This window comes from Pituophis catenifer, unplaced genomic scaffold (assembly GCF_029215685.1).
Source record: "Pituophis catenifer annectens isolate HBS135680 unplaced genomic scaffold, rPitCat1.0.hap2 SCAF_7, whole genome shotgun sequence".
In the NCBI taxonomy this organism is placed as follows: Eukaryota; Metazoa; Chordata; class Lepidosauria; order Squamata; family Colubridae; genus Pituophis; species Pituophis catenifer.
In genome coordinates, this window is record NW_027256887.1 from 69,769,131 (window position 1) to 69,786,534 (window position 17,404).

Consider the following 17,404-nt stretch of genomic DNA (forward strand, 5'->3'; position numbering starts at 1 on the left):
CCAATAGCCTCCCACCGGCCAGTATGCTCCCACAGAGAGGGTCTCCTCAGGGTGCTGTCGGCCAGACAATGTCGGCAGGCGACCCCCAGGGGGAGAGCCTTCTCTGTGGCGGCACCTGCCCTCTGGAACGACCTACCCCCAGAGATATGCATGATACCAGACCTCCAGACTTTTCGTCGGGCCCTGAAAACACATCTTTTTCACCTAGCCGGGCTGGCTTGATCCCATCCCTTCGGTTTTAATTGAAATTGGTTTTAATCCGGGTTGTTTTAAATGGATAGCCAAAATTATTTAATGTTTTTAAACTGCTTTTAAATTTTATATGTTATGTTTTACCATGACTGCTCACTGCCCTGAGTCCTGTTGGAGAAGGGCGGTATACAGATTAAATAAATAAATAATAAATAAATATCCATATTTATATTGCCATACACTCTGTACGAGGGGTCCTCAAACTTGACAACTTTAAGACTTGTGGACTTCAACTCCCAGCTATGCTGGCTGGAGAATTCTGGGAGTTGAAGTCTACAAGTCTTAAAGCTGCCAAGTTTGAAGACCTCTGCTCTATACTATACCATCCTATCCTTGAAGTCTGCTGTTGATATGTCCATCTTTCTTCAGCATAGCTGCTTTTGGTGGAGTGCCTGTTAATATCTGTACAGGTTGTAGTACTTTTATCTCTGTAATATAATAATACAAATAAATGACAGCACCCAAGAATTAGCTTCTCAATTTCCACCTTCATCTATACTGGGATAGTATAGATGAAGAACAGGAGGAAGGAAATTTATTTATTTCAAGCTGCTGTGTTTTCTTTCTACTGTTAGATTCAGCCATTGTGCTAAGCTACAATTTTCAGAGCTATGTTTCCACTTACACAAAGAAACAAAGTCTATACCAAATATGCAAGAGGAACATCAAGAGGGATCCATGTTTTAAAAACATGTCACTTGGGCTACTTGAATGCGTTGCATTGCCCCTTGGACATAATCTGAAACACAACACAGAAATCAAGATTTGGGGGGATTGTTGTGTCTTACTGAGAATAAATACCATCCGTTTTGTGAGTTCTACACTGCTTACCAATTTCTTGATGTTGAGATCTAAAACTTGAGAGCTACCCTGTTTCCCCGAAAATAAGACCTCCCCGGATAATAAACCCAATTGGACTTTTGAGCGCATGCGCCAAAATAAGCCCCCCCCCCCAAAAAATAAGCCCTCCCCAAAAATATTTAAACGGATGCTCAGCCGGTCCCCGCCATTTCCTCTGGTTAGGGTTAGGGAGACAGAGCTGGAAATCAGGTAAGACAGCAAGAGGAGCCCCGTCTTGCGCCACACGCCCCAAAATAATAAGACCTCCCTGAAAATAAGCGCTTATTTTGGGGTTCACAAAAATATAAGACAGGGTCTTATTTTCGGGAAAACATGGTAAGTATCTTAAAGAACACTTCCTCCAATCTATTTGAGCTTCAAAATCTTTCACTAAAACTCTTCTCACCACATCAGAGATTAGATTGATGGCAATAAAGAGAGACTTTACTGTCTGTTGTCCTAGTGATGGAATTCTTTACAGTGGTACGTCTTAAAGTGCTGAGTGAATATAAATTTATTATGGCAGGCATTTCAATCATTTGCATTTTAAAAAACTGGAAGGATGCTATATTTTAAGCAATGCTGCTTCAATGAATAATTGTGTTATTGATATTAACTGAGCTACTATATTAGTGATAGTGCTGTAGATTTTGTTTAATTGCATAGTAAATTGTCCTTGGACAGAAATGGAGGACTGCTTGTAAATATACCTTTAATTATGTGAACTAGACAAAAATACCAGTGGAGTAGCTTAACAACTGTGGCAAAAAAGTGGTAAAAGTAGGTGTGATTCATTTAATGACCCACATTGTTTAGTGACAGACATTCCAGTCCCAATTGTGATTGCAAATTGAGGACTACCTGTATGACAGAACCACTCATAACTTCCTCTTGTGCTTCTAGCTCTGGTTATAAGACTGCAAGACGATCAAACCGGTCAGTCCTAAAGGAGATCAACCCTGACTGCTCTTTAGAAGGCCAGATCCTGAAGATGAAACTCATATCCTTTGGCCACCTAATGAGAAGGAAGGACTCACTGGAGAAGAGTCTAATGCTGGGCAAGATTAAGGGCAAAAGAAGAAGGGAACAAGGTGGCTGGATGGAGTCACTGAAGCAGTAAACGTGAGCTTAAATGGACTCCAGAGGATGGTAGAGGACAGGAAAGCCTGGGGGAACATTGTCCATGGGGTCACGAGAGGTCGGACATGACTTCGCAACTAATAACAACAACTAATTCTTTTTACTATCATCTCAAATTTTCTTAGGTCCCCTCTAATGTCAAAGTAGCATTGCTGACATAGAATGATCTGTTTTCCAACACAATTTATTGATCTTATTTTACTCACATTTCCATATTTCATTGAGCCACTTTTTTTAATGCTAACTAACCAATTTGTGATGCATATCTTTCAATTGCTTCCTGCTGCACAAACAGAGAACCAACTTGTTTTTTTTTTTTACTATCAAAGGAGGTAGTATGATTCTGGGATCATAAAACTGTGCCCAAACTTATATGTAATTTAAAAACCACATTGACTGGGCTCTTATAACACATTAAGCCAAAATTAGATAAGCCATAGAAAACTTGTGGTACACTACTGTATATTCTTGAATTAAGTCAAAATGAGGTCTCTTCAGTTTTGGCTTCATGTGCTGGCCCGGAATTCTGCTAATTGTCGCTCCAGCACACCTGGAGGGCATCTGATGGGGAAAAGATGGGTTTTTTTGGCAACTAGTCTTTAGGGTCTGAGGCAGAGATATTTCCTGTTGACATTTTTAGTCAGAAATGGCCAGTACATTGGTGGTGTGGCATGTAAATAATGGGTTCTGTAACTACCCTGTGGTCTCTCCACACAGCCACTAAATGCAGTGAAGCAAAAAAAATATCTCATGGTTAGCAAGGAAGGTGGGAATTTTCCTCCCATTTGCCAAACAAACATCTGTAAGCCCAAAATCTGGCTATGTGGTTCTATGGAATATAGTTACTACCGTAATAGCATATTCTCCTCTACTATAAAAGAGACGAAGCTAAGCGATTTCTATTAAGAAAAAAAATACAAGGAAACTCAGTTCTATAACCAAAGAGCTGACAAAAATACAACAGCCAACAGCCAACAAGTTGCTCACTCAAAAAGCACGAAGGTTATCTTTGCAGGGTAAATGACAAGTGACGCAAATGTTTTGCTACCAGCATTAGCCCAGGCACATCAGGGTTGATTTTCACAAACCTCTTCTATCAGCCAGCATATCATTTAAAGCGTGGCATTCCACAACATGTGCCTAACAAAGAGGCCATTTAAGACCCAGCTCTGCCTGTGCTAATCTTCCAAAACTGAGAAGGGAGACATATCACAGCACTATTCGGGTGTTGAACTTAACACCGGAAAGCTGCATCCAGTAGTCTAATGCAGTACAGTCACAGTCCAAGAGAAGGGGCTCATTGCCACCTCTGCTGAGAAACAGAAGACATTTTTAAGCAGGATCAGATAAAGAACAGAATCTGAACCCGCCGTCTCGGTATATGAAAAAGTGAGATTAGCACCTGGACTGAAATAATAAGCAGAAAAGGATGGAGGGAGGCTTTATCTCAAACAGAAAATGGGAAGGTCACAATGTGTGCATGCAGACAAGCTTCATTAAGTGCACATTTCAGAATTATGAAACAAGCAAATTTGAAATGTATCCCTCCTATACATACACATATAGTGTGTGCGTGAAAGAGAGAGAGAGAGAGACGGGAGAGGGAGGGAGGGAGGGGGAGTGGGAAGGAAAGAGAGAGCTACAACTCTATTTCCACATTTCAAACACTTAGGTTTGTTTAGATAAGCTGGTGAAACTCTACTTTGAACAACGATGTCTGAAAGCAGTGACAGCTTCTTCATAATGCAAAGCTTACGGTACATTAAACTTTAAATGAGAGGCAAATTCCTGCATTAATTTTATCAAGGCATTCACAAGCAGGAGAAGTAAAGCCATAACTGGAATAAGCACACCAAGGTCAGACAGTGGCAACTTATCTCCCTGTTCAATTAAAGATTTTTAAAATGTACTATTTATAGCAATAATACTACAGATGAGGAACTACATCGCTTGTTATCCTCAAAAGTTCAAAAGCATTGATAACTTAATACTTTTTCATTTAAATCTCAGTAAAGTATCAGGACACCGTGGCTCAGTGGCTAAGATGCTGAGCTTGTCGATTGAAAGGTCGGCAGTTCAGCGGTTCAAATCCCTAGTGCTGCATAATGGGGTGAGCTCCCGTTACTTGTCCCAGCTTCTGCCAACCTAGCAGTTCAAAAGCATGTAAAAAATGCAAGTAGAAAAATAGGGACCACTTTGGTGGGAAGGTGACAGCGTTCCATGCGCCTTTGGTGTTTAGTCATGCCGGCCACATGACCATAGAGACGTCTTCGGACAGCACTGGCTCTTCTGCTTTGAAACGGAGATGAGCACCGCCCCCTAGAGTTGGGAATGACTAGCACATATGTGTGAGGGAAACTTTTATCTTTACCTAAAGTATTTTCAGTGCATCTATATCCTCATGCTTACCTATTATTCATCCATCCATCTATCCATCCATCCATCCATCACCCATCCATCCCTTTTCGATAACTGCAACATTGGCTCAAAACCAAATCAGAGCATTATTTGTTGGTTGATAGTGGACCAAAAAGTTCAAAACCACAATTATCATAACCAAGAAACCAAGACTCTTTAGAGTTAGTTAGTTAGTTAGTTAGTTTATTAAACTTCTATACCACCCTTCTCCCGAAGGACTCAGGGCAGTGTACAGCCATGTTAAAACACACATAAACTCACAAAATGTAAAAACAATTTAAAACAAATATATAAAATTTGGCCCACAAAGTTAAAAATTAACAAACAACCCAATTTAAAATTCATATTCTAAGCCAGCCCGGCCTGTTGGAACAAAAGAGTCTTAAGGACACGGCGAAAGGTACGAAGGTCGCGGATCATATGAACCTCCAGGGGCAGGTCATTCCAGAGAGCAGGTGCCCCCACAGAGAAGGCTCTCCCCCTGGGTGTCGCCAGTCGGCATTGTTTGGCTGACGGCACTCTGAGGAGTCCCTCTCTGTGGGAGCATATTGGCCAGTGGGAGGCTACCAGTGGCAGAAGGCGATCTCGTACATACCCAGGTCCTAAGCCATGGAGCGCTTTAAAGGTGGTAACCAGCACCCTGAATCGCACCCGGAAGATCACCGGGAGCCAGTGCAGCTCGCGCAGGAGGTGTTACATGGGTGCGTCGTGTCGCACCCATAATTACCTCTGCGGCCGCATTCTGGACCATTGGAGCCTCTGGGTGCTCTTCAAGGGGAGCTCCATGTAGAGAGCATTACAGCAGTCCAGACGAGACGTGACAAGGGCATGAGTGACCATGCGCAAGGCATCCCGGTCCAGAAAGGGACGCAACTGGTAGATCAGGCGAACCTGATAGAAAGCTCCCCTGGCCACAGCCATCATATGGTCTTCTAAAGTGTATCCAGGAGAACACCCAAGTTGCGAGCCCTCTCTGAGAGGGTCAGGATCTCACCCCCAATAGTCAGCAATGGAGAGCTGGCTATATCGGGATGCCAGAAACCACAGCCACTCGGTCTTGGAAGGGTTAAGTCTGAGCTTGTTTGTCCCCATCCAGATCCGCACGGCCTCCAGGAACCGGGCATCATTGGGGTGGTCCAGGGTGGAGATGTACAGCTGAGTATCATCAGCCTACTGATGGCACTTCACCCCAAAACCACGGATGATCTCACCCAGTGGCTTCACATAAATGTTGAACAGAAGGGGCGAGAGGACCGACCTTTGCGGCACCCCACAAACAAGGCGCCTCAAAGTCGACCTCTGACCCCCTGCCAACACAAACTGTGTACCGTCAGAGAGGAAGGAGGAGAACCACCACAACACGGTGCCTCCTACTCCCAACCCCTCCAATCGACACAGCATGATACCATGGTCGATGATATCAAAAGCCGCTGAGAGGTCTAATAGGACCAGGACAGAGGAACAATCCCTGTCCCGGGCCCTCCAGAGATCATCAACCAATGTGACCAATGCCGTTTCCGTGCTGTAAACCGGCCTGAAGCCCGACTGGTACGGATCTAGATGGACAGTTTCATCCAGTTGCTTGATAACAGCTTAAAATGATCTAATTTTTGCAAAATACTGCTGACTTGAAGGACTACTAAAAAAAGTATCCCTCCTTAAACAAGAGTCACCTAAAACAATTGTCCTAGGCACATTAATCCACATATTCTCAGCTTTAGACATACATTGTGTTCCTGTATGAGTAATACATTAGACCCCCAAAGTAATGAAAATAAATTCTCCTTGGAAAAAGTAGCTTTGGGAAAATCTAGGAATGCAAGGGAATATTTTTCAAAAAAGGACCCAAGTTAGCCTTCTATCACTAAAGCAGAGTTAGCTTTATGCTGCCAATGAACACCAGTGAATCTATAAACACTTTATATGATATTTGCCAGGTGGTTCCCTACTCTGACTTTAATTTTTAATTGAAAATGGAAAGTTGTCATGCTACAAAGGAAAGCATAACCTATAGCATCTTGTTTTCAAAGTTCCCCCCAAGGCTCAGTTGGCATTTTTAGAAAAACAAAATGAGGATGGAGGGAACTGGTTCAGTGTTATATGTGGAAAAGTGTCCACTTACCTACAAAAAACAAAACAAAAACAAAGAAATGTTGCATTGGAGTGATATACACAGAATCCTATATAGTTAGAACTGGTCTACTATAGTAAATGAATGTTGTATGACAGTCCTGTAACCACCATTGTGAATAAATGTCCCAACAATAGCTGTTTTGGGAGGAGACCTATGACATGCTCTCAAAATTCCAAATGTGCTCAGAAGAACAGAAATACAGTAAAATAATAAATGATAACAACAGTAATAGCGATTATTAACAGTAGTACTATATGCTAGCACTTTACAGAACCTTGAGGCTACCCTAAAAAGTTTACAAGATAAAAATTGATTCACAGGTATGGGAATGAAGAGGGTAGTTCCATAAAGATTTATGAATTTGTGGGTTTTGAGATATGATTTATAGGAATATTATAAAGCAGAAAATATTTGGATAACAGAAGATAGTAGAGCTGGAAAAGTAAAATTTATATGCAGAGATGTATCAGAAGAAATATTTCCAGCTGACAACTATTACTCATTTCATTCCCATTATTTTGAAACAAAATAATCACATAAATATAAATTAATTCCTACGGAGACTTGGAGTAAGGAAAAGGAAAAAGAACAATTACCCAGTTTAAAAGCATTTAGAACAGTCATTTAATCATAGTATGAGTTTTCAATATATTTTGTTTTACTTTTGGTCGTTTTTTTAAAAAAGTTAAGTCAATCAATTTCTTTATTTCCTTCTATTAATTGATCTCAATAATATAGCATAAAAGGCCCTTGGTTATTCTAATCATTTATGTCAAGAAGAATCACAAACCACATATTGTTATGGAAATAATGTTGAGTGACATGTTTGAATCAGAGGTACAAAGAATAGTTTACACCAGCATCAACACAGAAACTCTTTCATAGAAGAGGAGTCTAATTAAAATTTAACTGCCGTAGTTTCAAACAAGCAACCAGTTGATAATGATGTTGAATTCCTGCAACTATAAATGTAACTCTTTCTAATTTCACAAATATATTAGTCTTTAATATGACATAACATGTTTTGTTGCAAAAACATCCATAGACACATATATTCAACTGTCTTAGATTATTTTAAAGGAATTATTTTAAAATCTTTATCAGAGGTAACCTTTTGCAGACCTGAATCCACTTCTTGAGATGGACAGTGTCTTCCTTAAGTTGATAGTATCACAAAGGTCTGTGGATTTTGTTCTTCAAAAATAAGTTTAGTTTGGAAACCAAACAGTCATGATCTCATTGTTCCTTTAAACTGTATTTGAGAAAGTTTAACTCATAAATCCACTTACCAAGCAAGGAGAACCAACATTATCACCAGAAAAGTCAGTGTGGCTGTTATAACATTAGTCCCAACAAAGTCAAGCCTCAAGACATCTGTAAATCCCATTGTCTTCTACTGGAGAAGCACCCTGGTCAAACGGGCAGAAAAAAAGGATGTTTCATTAGTTAGGAGGTAACAGAGTTCCAACTGTTAATACAAATGACAAGCTACAGCAAAAGAGGAACCACGGAAGTTAAGTGTCACATCAACGTCACTCCAAAACCAAACACCAACTTTTCCTGTTCTTGCATCTTCACAGAGACAGAATTAAAGGTTTCCTGCATTAGTAGGCCAAGACAATGCTCTTCCAAACCCCTCTTCAACATTAACAACTACAGCAGCAATAAATATTTACATAGCTGCTGCCTGATATCACAGAGCTGGCATTTAGGGATGAATAAAGGATAAGAATGAACTAACCTGGTATAGATTTCAAAGCCCAGAGGGCAGTGGGTATAAAAAAAAAATCAATGAGTTCTTCATCTCTGTTTAATAGAAAATATCTTACACAAGATGAAGACTTGCATTCTTGATTAATAGCAATACTGTTGGATAGACAGCTTTAGAAATAAGCTATCCAAAGATTTAAGCAAATTTTGAATGGGGCGAAATGGCTCTTCGCAGACCCCTCAATATCTCTTCTCCCATTGCATCTAAGTGGGGCAGAAATATCCCTGGCCATATCTAGTTTCCACACTGTGTCCTTGTAGCATTCCCTTCCTCTCATTCCTAGACCAGGAAGACGAGTTTCAATATGGCTTTTAAAGCAATATTCTCCCTCAATAGCACCCATTAACAAGGTTTGTAAAATCTGTGACAATTTTGCGACAGTTTATCAGGAGATAAAGTCAGAAGATCAGTAACGGGAAGGAACAAAGTGACCCTTATTGGCTTTTTTCAGATTGAAAGCGGAGGGATTTCTGTTTTTATTTTTTCCTTTCTTCCAGTCCCTGATCTGTCTCATCTGCTGGCATTCTGCTGTTGTCTCCTTAAAAAGCTAGACACAACAATGATGCACTTGGTAGTCTTTAAGGCTTGTGCAACAGTGCTACGCTGATCATCTAGTAACACTATAGTTTGGTGAAAGGTTGAAGCAGGGTATTCATGAAATGCGGGAACCAGCCCAATTCCCCCCTAACTGTTCCCCAAATAGAGTGTGGAGGGAAACTGAAAAAAAGCATTTGTTGCTTATTTAAAGAAAGGAAAGAATCCTACTTTAAAATGCTGCTTCTGACTCAGCTTGCTCTGTGACTTTGGTCATTTAAAAAAAAAAAAAACATATTCAGTTCAGTTTACAAGAAAATAGGCCAGAGGAAGAGGACAAGGAGCAGTTTGGCGACGATACCAGAGTCCTGCATCCAGGCATGCACTGTCTGTGCTGCTGCATCGCCTTGATTGACAAATGTTTTTCCTGTCGGCCAGTGATGGGCAGAAGAGGGAGGATGTGAACTAATCGCTTTGCTTATCACACGTTCACATGCACAGACAGGACAGCACCATTCAGCAGTGAGTGAGAACAAAGCAATTGAGGGAGAATAGTGGGGCAGCAAATGTCATAGTTTTCTGCTGACTCAAGGATAGATAGTACTTTAATGCAGTAGTGCAGTAGTGGGAAAATGACCTACATTAAAAATCACCTCTAAAATTTTTTTTTAAAAAATATAGACCTTTGTGGAAGTACATCCAAAGTGGCTAGTAAACATGTAAACATTCCCTCCATCGAGTAGATCACTGGTTCGTTCTAGTTTGGCACTAATTTCTTTGAGTGGAAATAACCAACCACCATTTAAGTTTTTCTCAAACACCTAAAAAAGTTCAAAACTAGCAGCACTGGAGATTAAATTTGGGAATATGCAATAGGCATCAAATTGTAAAAAGACCTTTTTTGTCGTGGCACCCAATTTATAAGGAAATCTCCCTACAGAAAAACACTATCCTTCTATCAAGGTATATGTTGAAACCTACCGGTAATTATTCATGCCACCTTTTGGTATCTCTCAACTAATGGTTTGTGTTTTATACATTTTAATAATATTTGATGTGCTTTGCTGGACATTTTCTGAAGATACATAATACAATAGATCTTGCACAAATAAGAAGGCATATAATTCCTAACAGACATCCGTTTAAGACTATGAAGACAGTTTGTTAGATTTACATAAACCAAGGTGGATTTAATCCAACATTTGTGCTAGAGGACTTATCTAGAGTTTTAACAACATATCATGAACACTTTCACAAAATGACTGCCATAGGGGTCATAATGTATTCATTGATGCAAAACTAAGTACACATGGCTACATCCCTTTTAGTCCCCACAAAATATTTTTCACCATCTTGAATAAGTGTTTTATTCCCTGGAAAGAAGACACCCCCCACTCCCTTATGAATAAAGCAAAACAGCTGTACACCATTTAAACAGGTCTCTGTTTTCTGGTCAAGATATGAATTGAAAGGTGGTTTAGATCAGTAGTGGGTTTCAAATCCCATCGCTACTGGTTTGCTCGTGGGCGTGCACGCATGCACAGAGACGCCCAGGTGGGTGGGCGGAGACTCCCACCACTGCCAGCGGTTCCCCCGATCAGTGGCGAACCGGTAGCAACCCACCACTGGTTTAGATCAATGTTTGTCAAACTCAGCAATTTTAAGACCTGAGAACTTCAACTCCCAGAATTCCCTAGTTGAGCTGGGAATTGAAGTCCACACATGTTAATGTCGATGACGTTGAGATATACTGCTTTAGATTCAGCATGGGCACCCTCAATCTGTAAACAGCACCTCAAAGGCAGCAACTGAGGCTCATAAAAATGTTTGAGTAAACATAAAGTGGCAAGGCAGCTATTATATCATTCTACATAGTTACCACCTTCATAATGATTTTAAATATATAATTCCTTTTACAAGCTGGTAACAAGTGTAGAGTGTAGAGGAGGTTATTTATTTGGATTCTCTGCCCAAGTCACTTCACTATAGAATACAGCAGCATGGAGCTGCCCTTGAAGGCCACTCAAAAGCTACAGCTGGTCCAGAATGCAGAGCACAAGTAGTTATGGAAAACTTCAGTACAGCCATGTAATCTTCCTAACTGTACTGTATTTATTACCAGCAGGCTTCCGGGTACCATTCAAGGTGAGAGTTATCATCTTCAAGGCACCTTACATGACATAGGGCCTAGATATCCGAAGGATGATTTTTCTCCACTTGTCTCTGCCTATCCCATAAAATCCAAGAGTTGGCATACCTTCTCTGTCACCCTTTTGAATAGCTTTTCCCTTGAGGTTTTTTTGGATTATTCTCCCTTGGTTTGGATACTTAGGCTTTAAACATTCAGAGTGTGGCTTTATCAAATCATTGTTTGACAAGATTATGCAAATTTTAAAACCTTAAAAGTCAAGGTTTTTGTACCTTCTCTGGCAAGTCTCAGAAAGAAGTATTCTATATTTGTATGCCCATAAATATAAAGGCAGACTTTCAAAGCAGCCTTTCGATTGTCTTCATTGCCTCTGGTTTGATTTACGTCAGGTCTTCAAACTTGGCAGCTTTAAGACTTGTGGACTTCAACTCCCACAATACTCCAGCCAGCATAGCTGTTTTATATGGGACCTCTGTTTTACATGTTAAATTTTACTTTGTTTTCCTGAAAGCATTGATAGAACTGGGAGTAAAATAAATTTAATCGATAATGTAATTAATCCTAAAAACACATCTCTAATTCCCTGTGTTACATTCTGTATTCTTATCACCCCAAAGCACATGGACATATGCTCACTAAATCTCCAATGTAACAGAAGTCACTTCTAGGAAGACTGGCCCATACAATATCCAAACTAGAGTTTGTGCTCTGTTCTAAAAAAGACATGCAGTGCCTTGCCTGGGTATTCCTCAGATTAAGTAAAAAGATCAATGAGTTCACTAGCAGCTTTGCAAAGCATTTCGCACATCCAATGTGTTGTGCTTGTGTTTACAGCATTAATAGCACCAACACTTCCAAATGCAAATCTAAATCAATAAATGCATTTCCACATCAGTGCGGTCCAGAAAGCAAAACTGCTTCAAAACAGGAAAATTGCAATCAACCATCTTCCCTATCGAGCAATTGGACTGTTCTCCTCAAGTCAGCGTCAATAGTTTCTTTATTGTACCCTTTGCCGGCATAACTGGCCAGCACTATTGGATTCTAAACGAACAGCCCATTTTATGCAAAAATGTGGGAGTTACGGCAAGCAGGATACAGGAAATCTTGAAGTTATGAGGTTGCTTTGTGTTGTGCCAAAGCATTTGGCATATTGATGCCATTACTGGCAGCAGCTCTCTAGGGTTTCAAGAAGGCAGTTTTCCCAGGTTCTGCTTCTTGAGATTATAAAGAAAACAGCTATTGTCAGAGATTAGGATCAGGGCGTCGTGCAAGGCATCCCTTGGAAGATAAATTGTGGTAGCAAGAACTACCAAGCTGTTGCAGGAAGAATGAAGCAGGGCCAGGATATACAAAGAACCAGAGAGTTTCTATCTAAAAGACTGCTTCTCAACCTCAACAACTTTTAGATGTGTGGACCTCAACTCCCAGAATTTCCAAGCTGCATGTTTTGAAGCTCGGACATCTTAAAAGTTGCTGAGGTTGAGAAACACTGTCATAGGAAGAGATCTTCGAAACTGCCAGCTTCCCATCTTACAAGTTTACCTAGACAACTATAACATAGGTTTTTTTTACATTTGGAAGAACTAGCTGAGCAGAGAAAAGTGTTTAGACCGTAAAATATTGTTCCTTAAGAACTTCCCTGTTGAACAGGTCTTTTCACGGGTTTATTTCCCTTTCCAATCATTCCTCTTCTTCTACAGAATTTCTCTAGAAGCATCAACCGAAACTTCTAAATTACATAAAAAGAAAAAGCAACATATCCAAAGATAAATTTAGCTTGACTAGGTGCTTTACTAAGAAACAGAACTGGAATTTAAGAGAATTTGGGAGCCCAGTCCTTACCTCAATTTAATAGTACAATTTTGTTATTTTATATTTTTTAAAAAATATTTGAGGACTACAGTTTCTTTATGGCGATGTGTACTGCTTCACAAACTTTAAAGTCATAAGCAAGTTGTGAGTCACTGCACCTGAGGCCCTTCCTTGCCCACAATCCCAATGGGCACAAATGGAAATTTGTGGAAGTATGTGGAATTTCCAAATGGCTATTTAAAAAGAAAATGCTGTAAAGTCAACACTTTAGTCTCATCAAACTGAAATTAATTTTAGAAAATGGACAAGAGCCTCCCCACCACCCCAAAATGATAACCTACCAGTAGTTAGCTAAACTCAGGAGAAGAATGCTAATTGTATGGTCCAAAATACATTTACTTGGCAATGAAGAACTTCTGAATTATATTGGAGGAAATGAATTTGACAGTAGCATTGTTTTAAGGAAGAGAATACTCCGTTAGTGACATTTGGCATTTTCTCACAGTGCCAACAGTGTTTTCAGATGAGGACTTTTCCCCCCACGATTCTGGTAATAGGAAAGGATGGATTACCGTAAATTACCCACACACCTTTATATGCAAACTCAGTACATCAGCCCTAACTTTTACACCTTAACTTCACCAACCAGAATCAACCCATCTGATTTGCATGTCCTGGGAGAAACTGCAGTTTGCCCCTGACTTGGGTACACAGACACTGTTTTCCAATGAATGCAACTGGATTACAGTACAGCCTTTCTCAAGTGAGACTTACTCTGACATTGTTAACGTTGTTACTAAAGATAGAATTTTTTTCAGAACCCTTGTAGAGAATAAGACGATGCCATTGATTACATAGTTGTAAGATTTTGCTATTTTTTTTTACAAAAAAAATCTTTTAAATTACCTTGGGCATTGTATTTATATTCTTATATAGTGTTACTTTGCTATTAACTATCATCAGCCTTGTTTGGTTGCAATTATATGCAAATCTAATCAACAAAAGAATCCCCGTGATAACTGCAAAGAGGCATTTTATTATTTTACTAGGTTTTTATGCTGCTCCAGTTGTCAACTTGTGTGTTAATCTATTTTGCAGCAATACTTGCATTGGTCAACCATCAAGTTTCTTACTATCAGGTAAGAATGTTAAAACACCTGGGGAATTTGACCAGTATTATTGTGAGATCTGCAGCAGATTAGACAATTGCTGTAAGAATCTGCAGACATGTAAATTGGGTCCTATCAGATGCAGACACGATGTAAGGTATTATCAAATGTGTTCTCCACCTACCAAGAGAAATGTGTTTGGGGCTTGCAAAGATGAAAACAGTTCTGATGTTAACAGATGGGTTTTATGATATTCACACTGGAGGTTTTGGGGTTTTTTGGGGGGGTTTGCTTCCTCTTAGCAAACTTTGGAGACCTCTAAGTAAGGACTATACCAGCTGCTCAGCTCACAACCTTTTGCTTTATACAAACCATTGTGTCATGGTTTAAAGGCCACCACCTAAAATAGGCATCAGTAATGTAATGCCTATGAATGAATTTGAGGGGGACACTCAATAAACCCACTTTTATAAAATCTTTTTTTTTTAATGCATAGTAATTGCTGACATTGACAAATCTCATTACTGTAGGTGTTCTTGACTGATCTCTAACAAGGTGTAACGGTATGTGAGAAAGACTTTGGGAGACTGGGTGAAAATATGCTGCCAAGGCAGAGGTGGTATTCAGCCGGTTCTGACCTGTTCTGGCGAAATGGTAGCAGAAATTTTGAGTAGTTCGGAGAACTGGCAAATACCACCTCTGGCTGGCCCCGCCCCTAAACTATTCGCTGCCTCCCGAGTCCCAGCTGATCGGCTGAGTCTTCTTTTGTTGCCCTGCATAGGAGAACAGAGCTGGAAAGCAGGTTAGTGGGGTGGGGAGGGAATAGAGATTTTACAGTATCCTTCCCTTCCCCTGGAGTGGGGTGAGAATGGAGATTCTACAGTATCCTTCTCCAGGAGTGGGGTAGGAATGGAGATTTTTACAGTATCCTTCCCTTCCCCTGGAGTGGGGTGGGAATGGAAATTTTACAGTATCCTTCCCTTCCCCTGGAGTGGGGTGGGAATGGAGATTTTTACAGTATCCTTCCCTTCCCCTGGAGTGGGGTGGGAATGGAGATTTTACAGTATCCTTCCCCTGGAGTAGGGTGGGAATGGAGATTTTACAGTATCCTTCCCCTGGAGTGGGGTGGGAATGGAGATTTTGCAGTATCTTTAGTGGGGTGGGAATGGAGATTTTGCAGTATCCTTCCCCTGGAGTGGGGTGGGAATGGAGATTTTGCAGTATCCTTCCCCTGGAGTGGGGTGGGAATGGAGATTTTGCAGTATCCTTCCCCTGCCATACCCAAGCCACGCCCACCAAGCCACGCCCACAGAACTGGTAGAAAAAATTTTTGACTCCCACCACTGTGCCAAGGGAACGGTTAGATAAAAGACAGAAAAGCTGGGTAGTAGATGGGGAAAGAGGCTAAGAAGAGACCCTCCCTAGTTTCTTGGGCTATAAAGAAAAAGTGGGGGAGCGGAGGATTTAACTTCATACTTGCACGATTCTGTCAGGGTAGCTTTATAATAAAGTAGAAATAGCTCACCTGGTCGTGGTTCCTGTTTGGTTTATCCTGCAAGGTTGACACAAGGTTAAGCAAAAGTGCTAAAAATTCACCAAATTTAGCAATTGCCTGAATTATTTTTATTTTACATCCACACCCTAGACTACAGACTGGAAATCACCAGACTGTATAACCCAGCAAAATTACATGCCATCAAGTCATTTTCAACTCTTAGCAGCCATGTAAATAGGAAAAATAAAATAAAAAATAAATAAGTCTATAAGGGAAAAAAATAAGCTCACACTAAACTGTGTTCAGACATGATGCGAAGCTACATTGTGTTTAACCATACAGGCAGTCCTCAACCTACAATCATTCATTGAGTGTCCATTTGAAGTTACAATGGCACTGAAAAAAATGACTTAGGAATGTTTTTCAGACATACAACTGTTGCAACATTCTTGAGATCACATGATCAAAATTCGGACGCTTGGCAACTGGCATGTATTTATGATGATCGCAGTGTCCTGCAGTCATGTGATCACTTTTTGCAACCTTCTGACAAAGCAAAGTCAATGGGGAATCCAGATTCACTTAACAACAGTGTTACTAATTTAACTACAGTGATTCACTTAACAATCATGGAAGGAAAAGTTATATAATGGGGAATAATTCACTTAACAGTTGTCTTACGTAGCAACAGAAAATTTGGATTCAACTGTGGTCGTAAGTCAAGGACTACCGGTATGCAATTGTGAAGCTAAATCACAAATGTTTCCACAACATGTAATGTTTAAATCAACGAAGCCGACTATGCCTTAACACAATACATGAACTGTGGTGCTCAAAATCATGCAACTTCCTCAGGTTTTGGTTTTTTTTGTTTCACCCACTGTGGGAAACAAGTCATCTCTAATCATTCCCCCACCTAGTTCCTTATAATTATCTAGGCATAATTCACAATCATATTCACTCAAAGAAGTGAAATTCTGAAGAAATGAGGTTGAGTAATACAGCTGACTGCAAGTTAACCTTGAAATGTATTCTAAATCAAAGGTCACTCTGTGTGTGTGTGTGTGTCATTAAGGGTACTGAGCGTAGATTAATGAGAAAAAAATGTATTTCAACAACTGTAGAATCAGGCCTCAGCATAACAAAACTGACAAAAGTGAAGGGGGTCTGACTATTTTCCTAATACACATTTTGCTTTAGCAGCAGAGGTCATGGATATATCTATGTCATTTTCTCAGCAACAATAAGGAAGTTGTTTCTTCTAGGATTATTATTTTTTAATTCCCAGGCTGGTCTACATCAGTAGTGGGTTGCCCCTGGTTCGGACCGGTTCTATAGAACCGGTAGTAAAACCGGCAGGAGGCTCCACCCATTGACCCTAACTTCATCAGAAGCGATCTGTGCATGCGCAGAAGTAAGGTGCGAGTGCATGCGCACGATCCCGTTGCGAACCGGTAGTAAAATTAAGTAGAACCCACCCCTGGTCTACAGCCCTGGTATTGCCCAACAGTCTTAACCAGGCTCAATCTTGTTTAGGTTCCAAATCCAGAAATCTCTGCCAGGGCTTGTCGTCTGCTGAGGCAAGAGAAGCAAAGGTAACTAAACGTGATGGTGAGAAAAATCTACCAACCTTTAATAAATGCAATGCATTGTACATCAGCAGCTGTATACCGCAAATGAAAGAGTAAGAGTTACTCGAATAGCATCACAATTGAAGCAATTAGTAAATTTGCTTCTCACATTCACA

General features: G+C 40.3%; 1 protein-coding gene across 1 annotated transcript in view; it reads right to left on the minus strand.

Moving 5' to 3' along the window:
- TBXAS1 (thromboxane A synthase 1) overlaps positions 1–8,171 on the minus strand; it is a 265,207-nt gene extending 257,036 nt beyond the window's left edge. Inside the window, exon 1 of the mRNA XM_070948077.1 lies at positions 8,074–8,171. Coding sequence (XP_070804178.1) covers positions 8,074–8,171 — 98 coding nt within the window. The remainder of the gene's footprint in view (positions 1–8,073) is intronic.
- Positions 8,172–17,404: the final 9,233 nt, after the last annotated feature.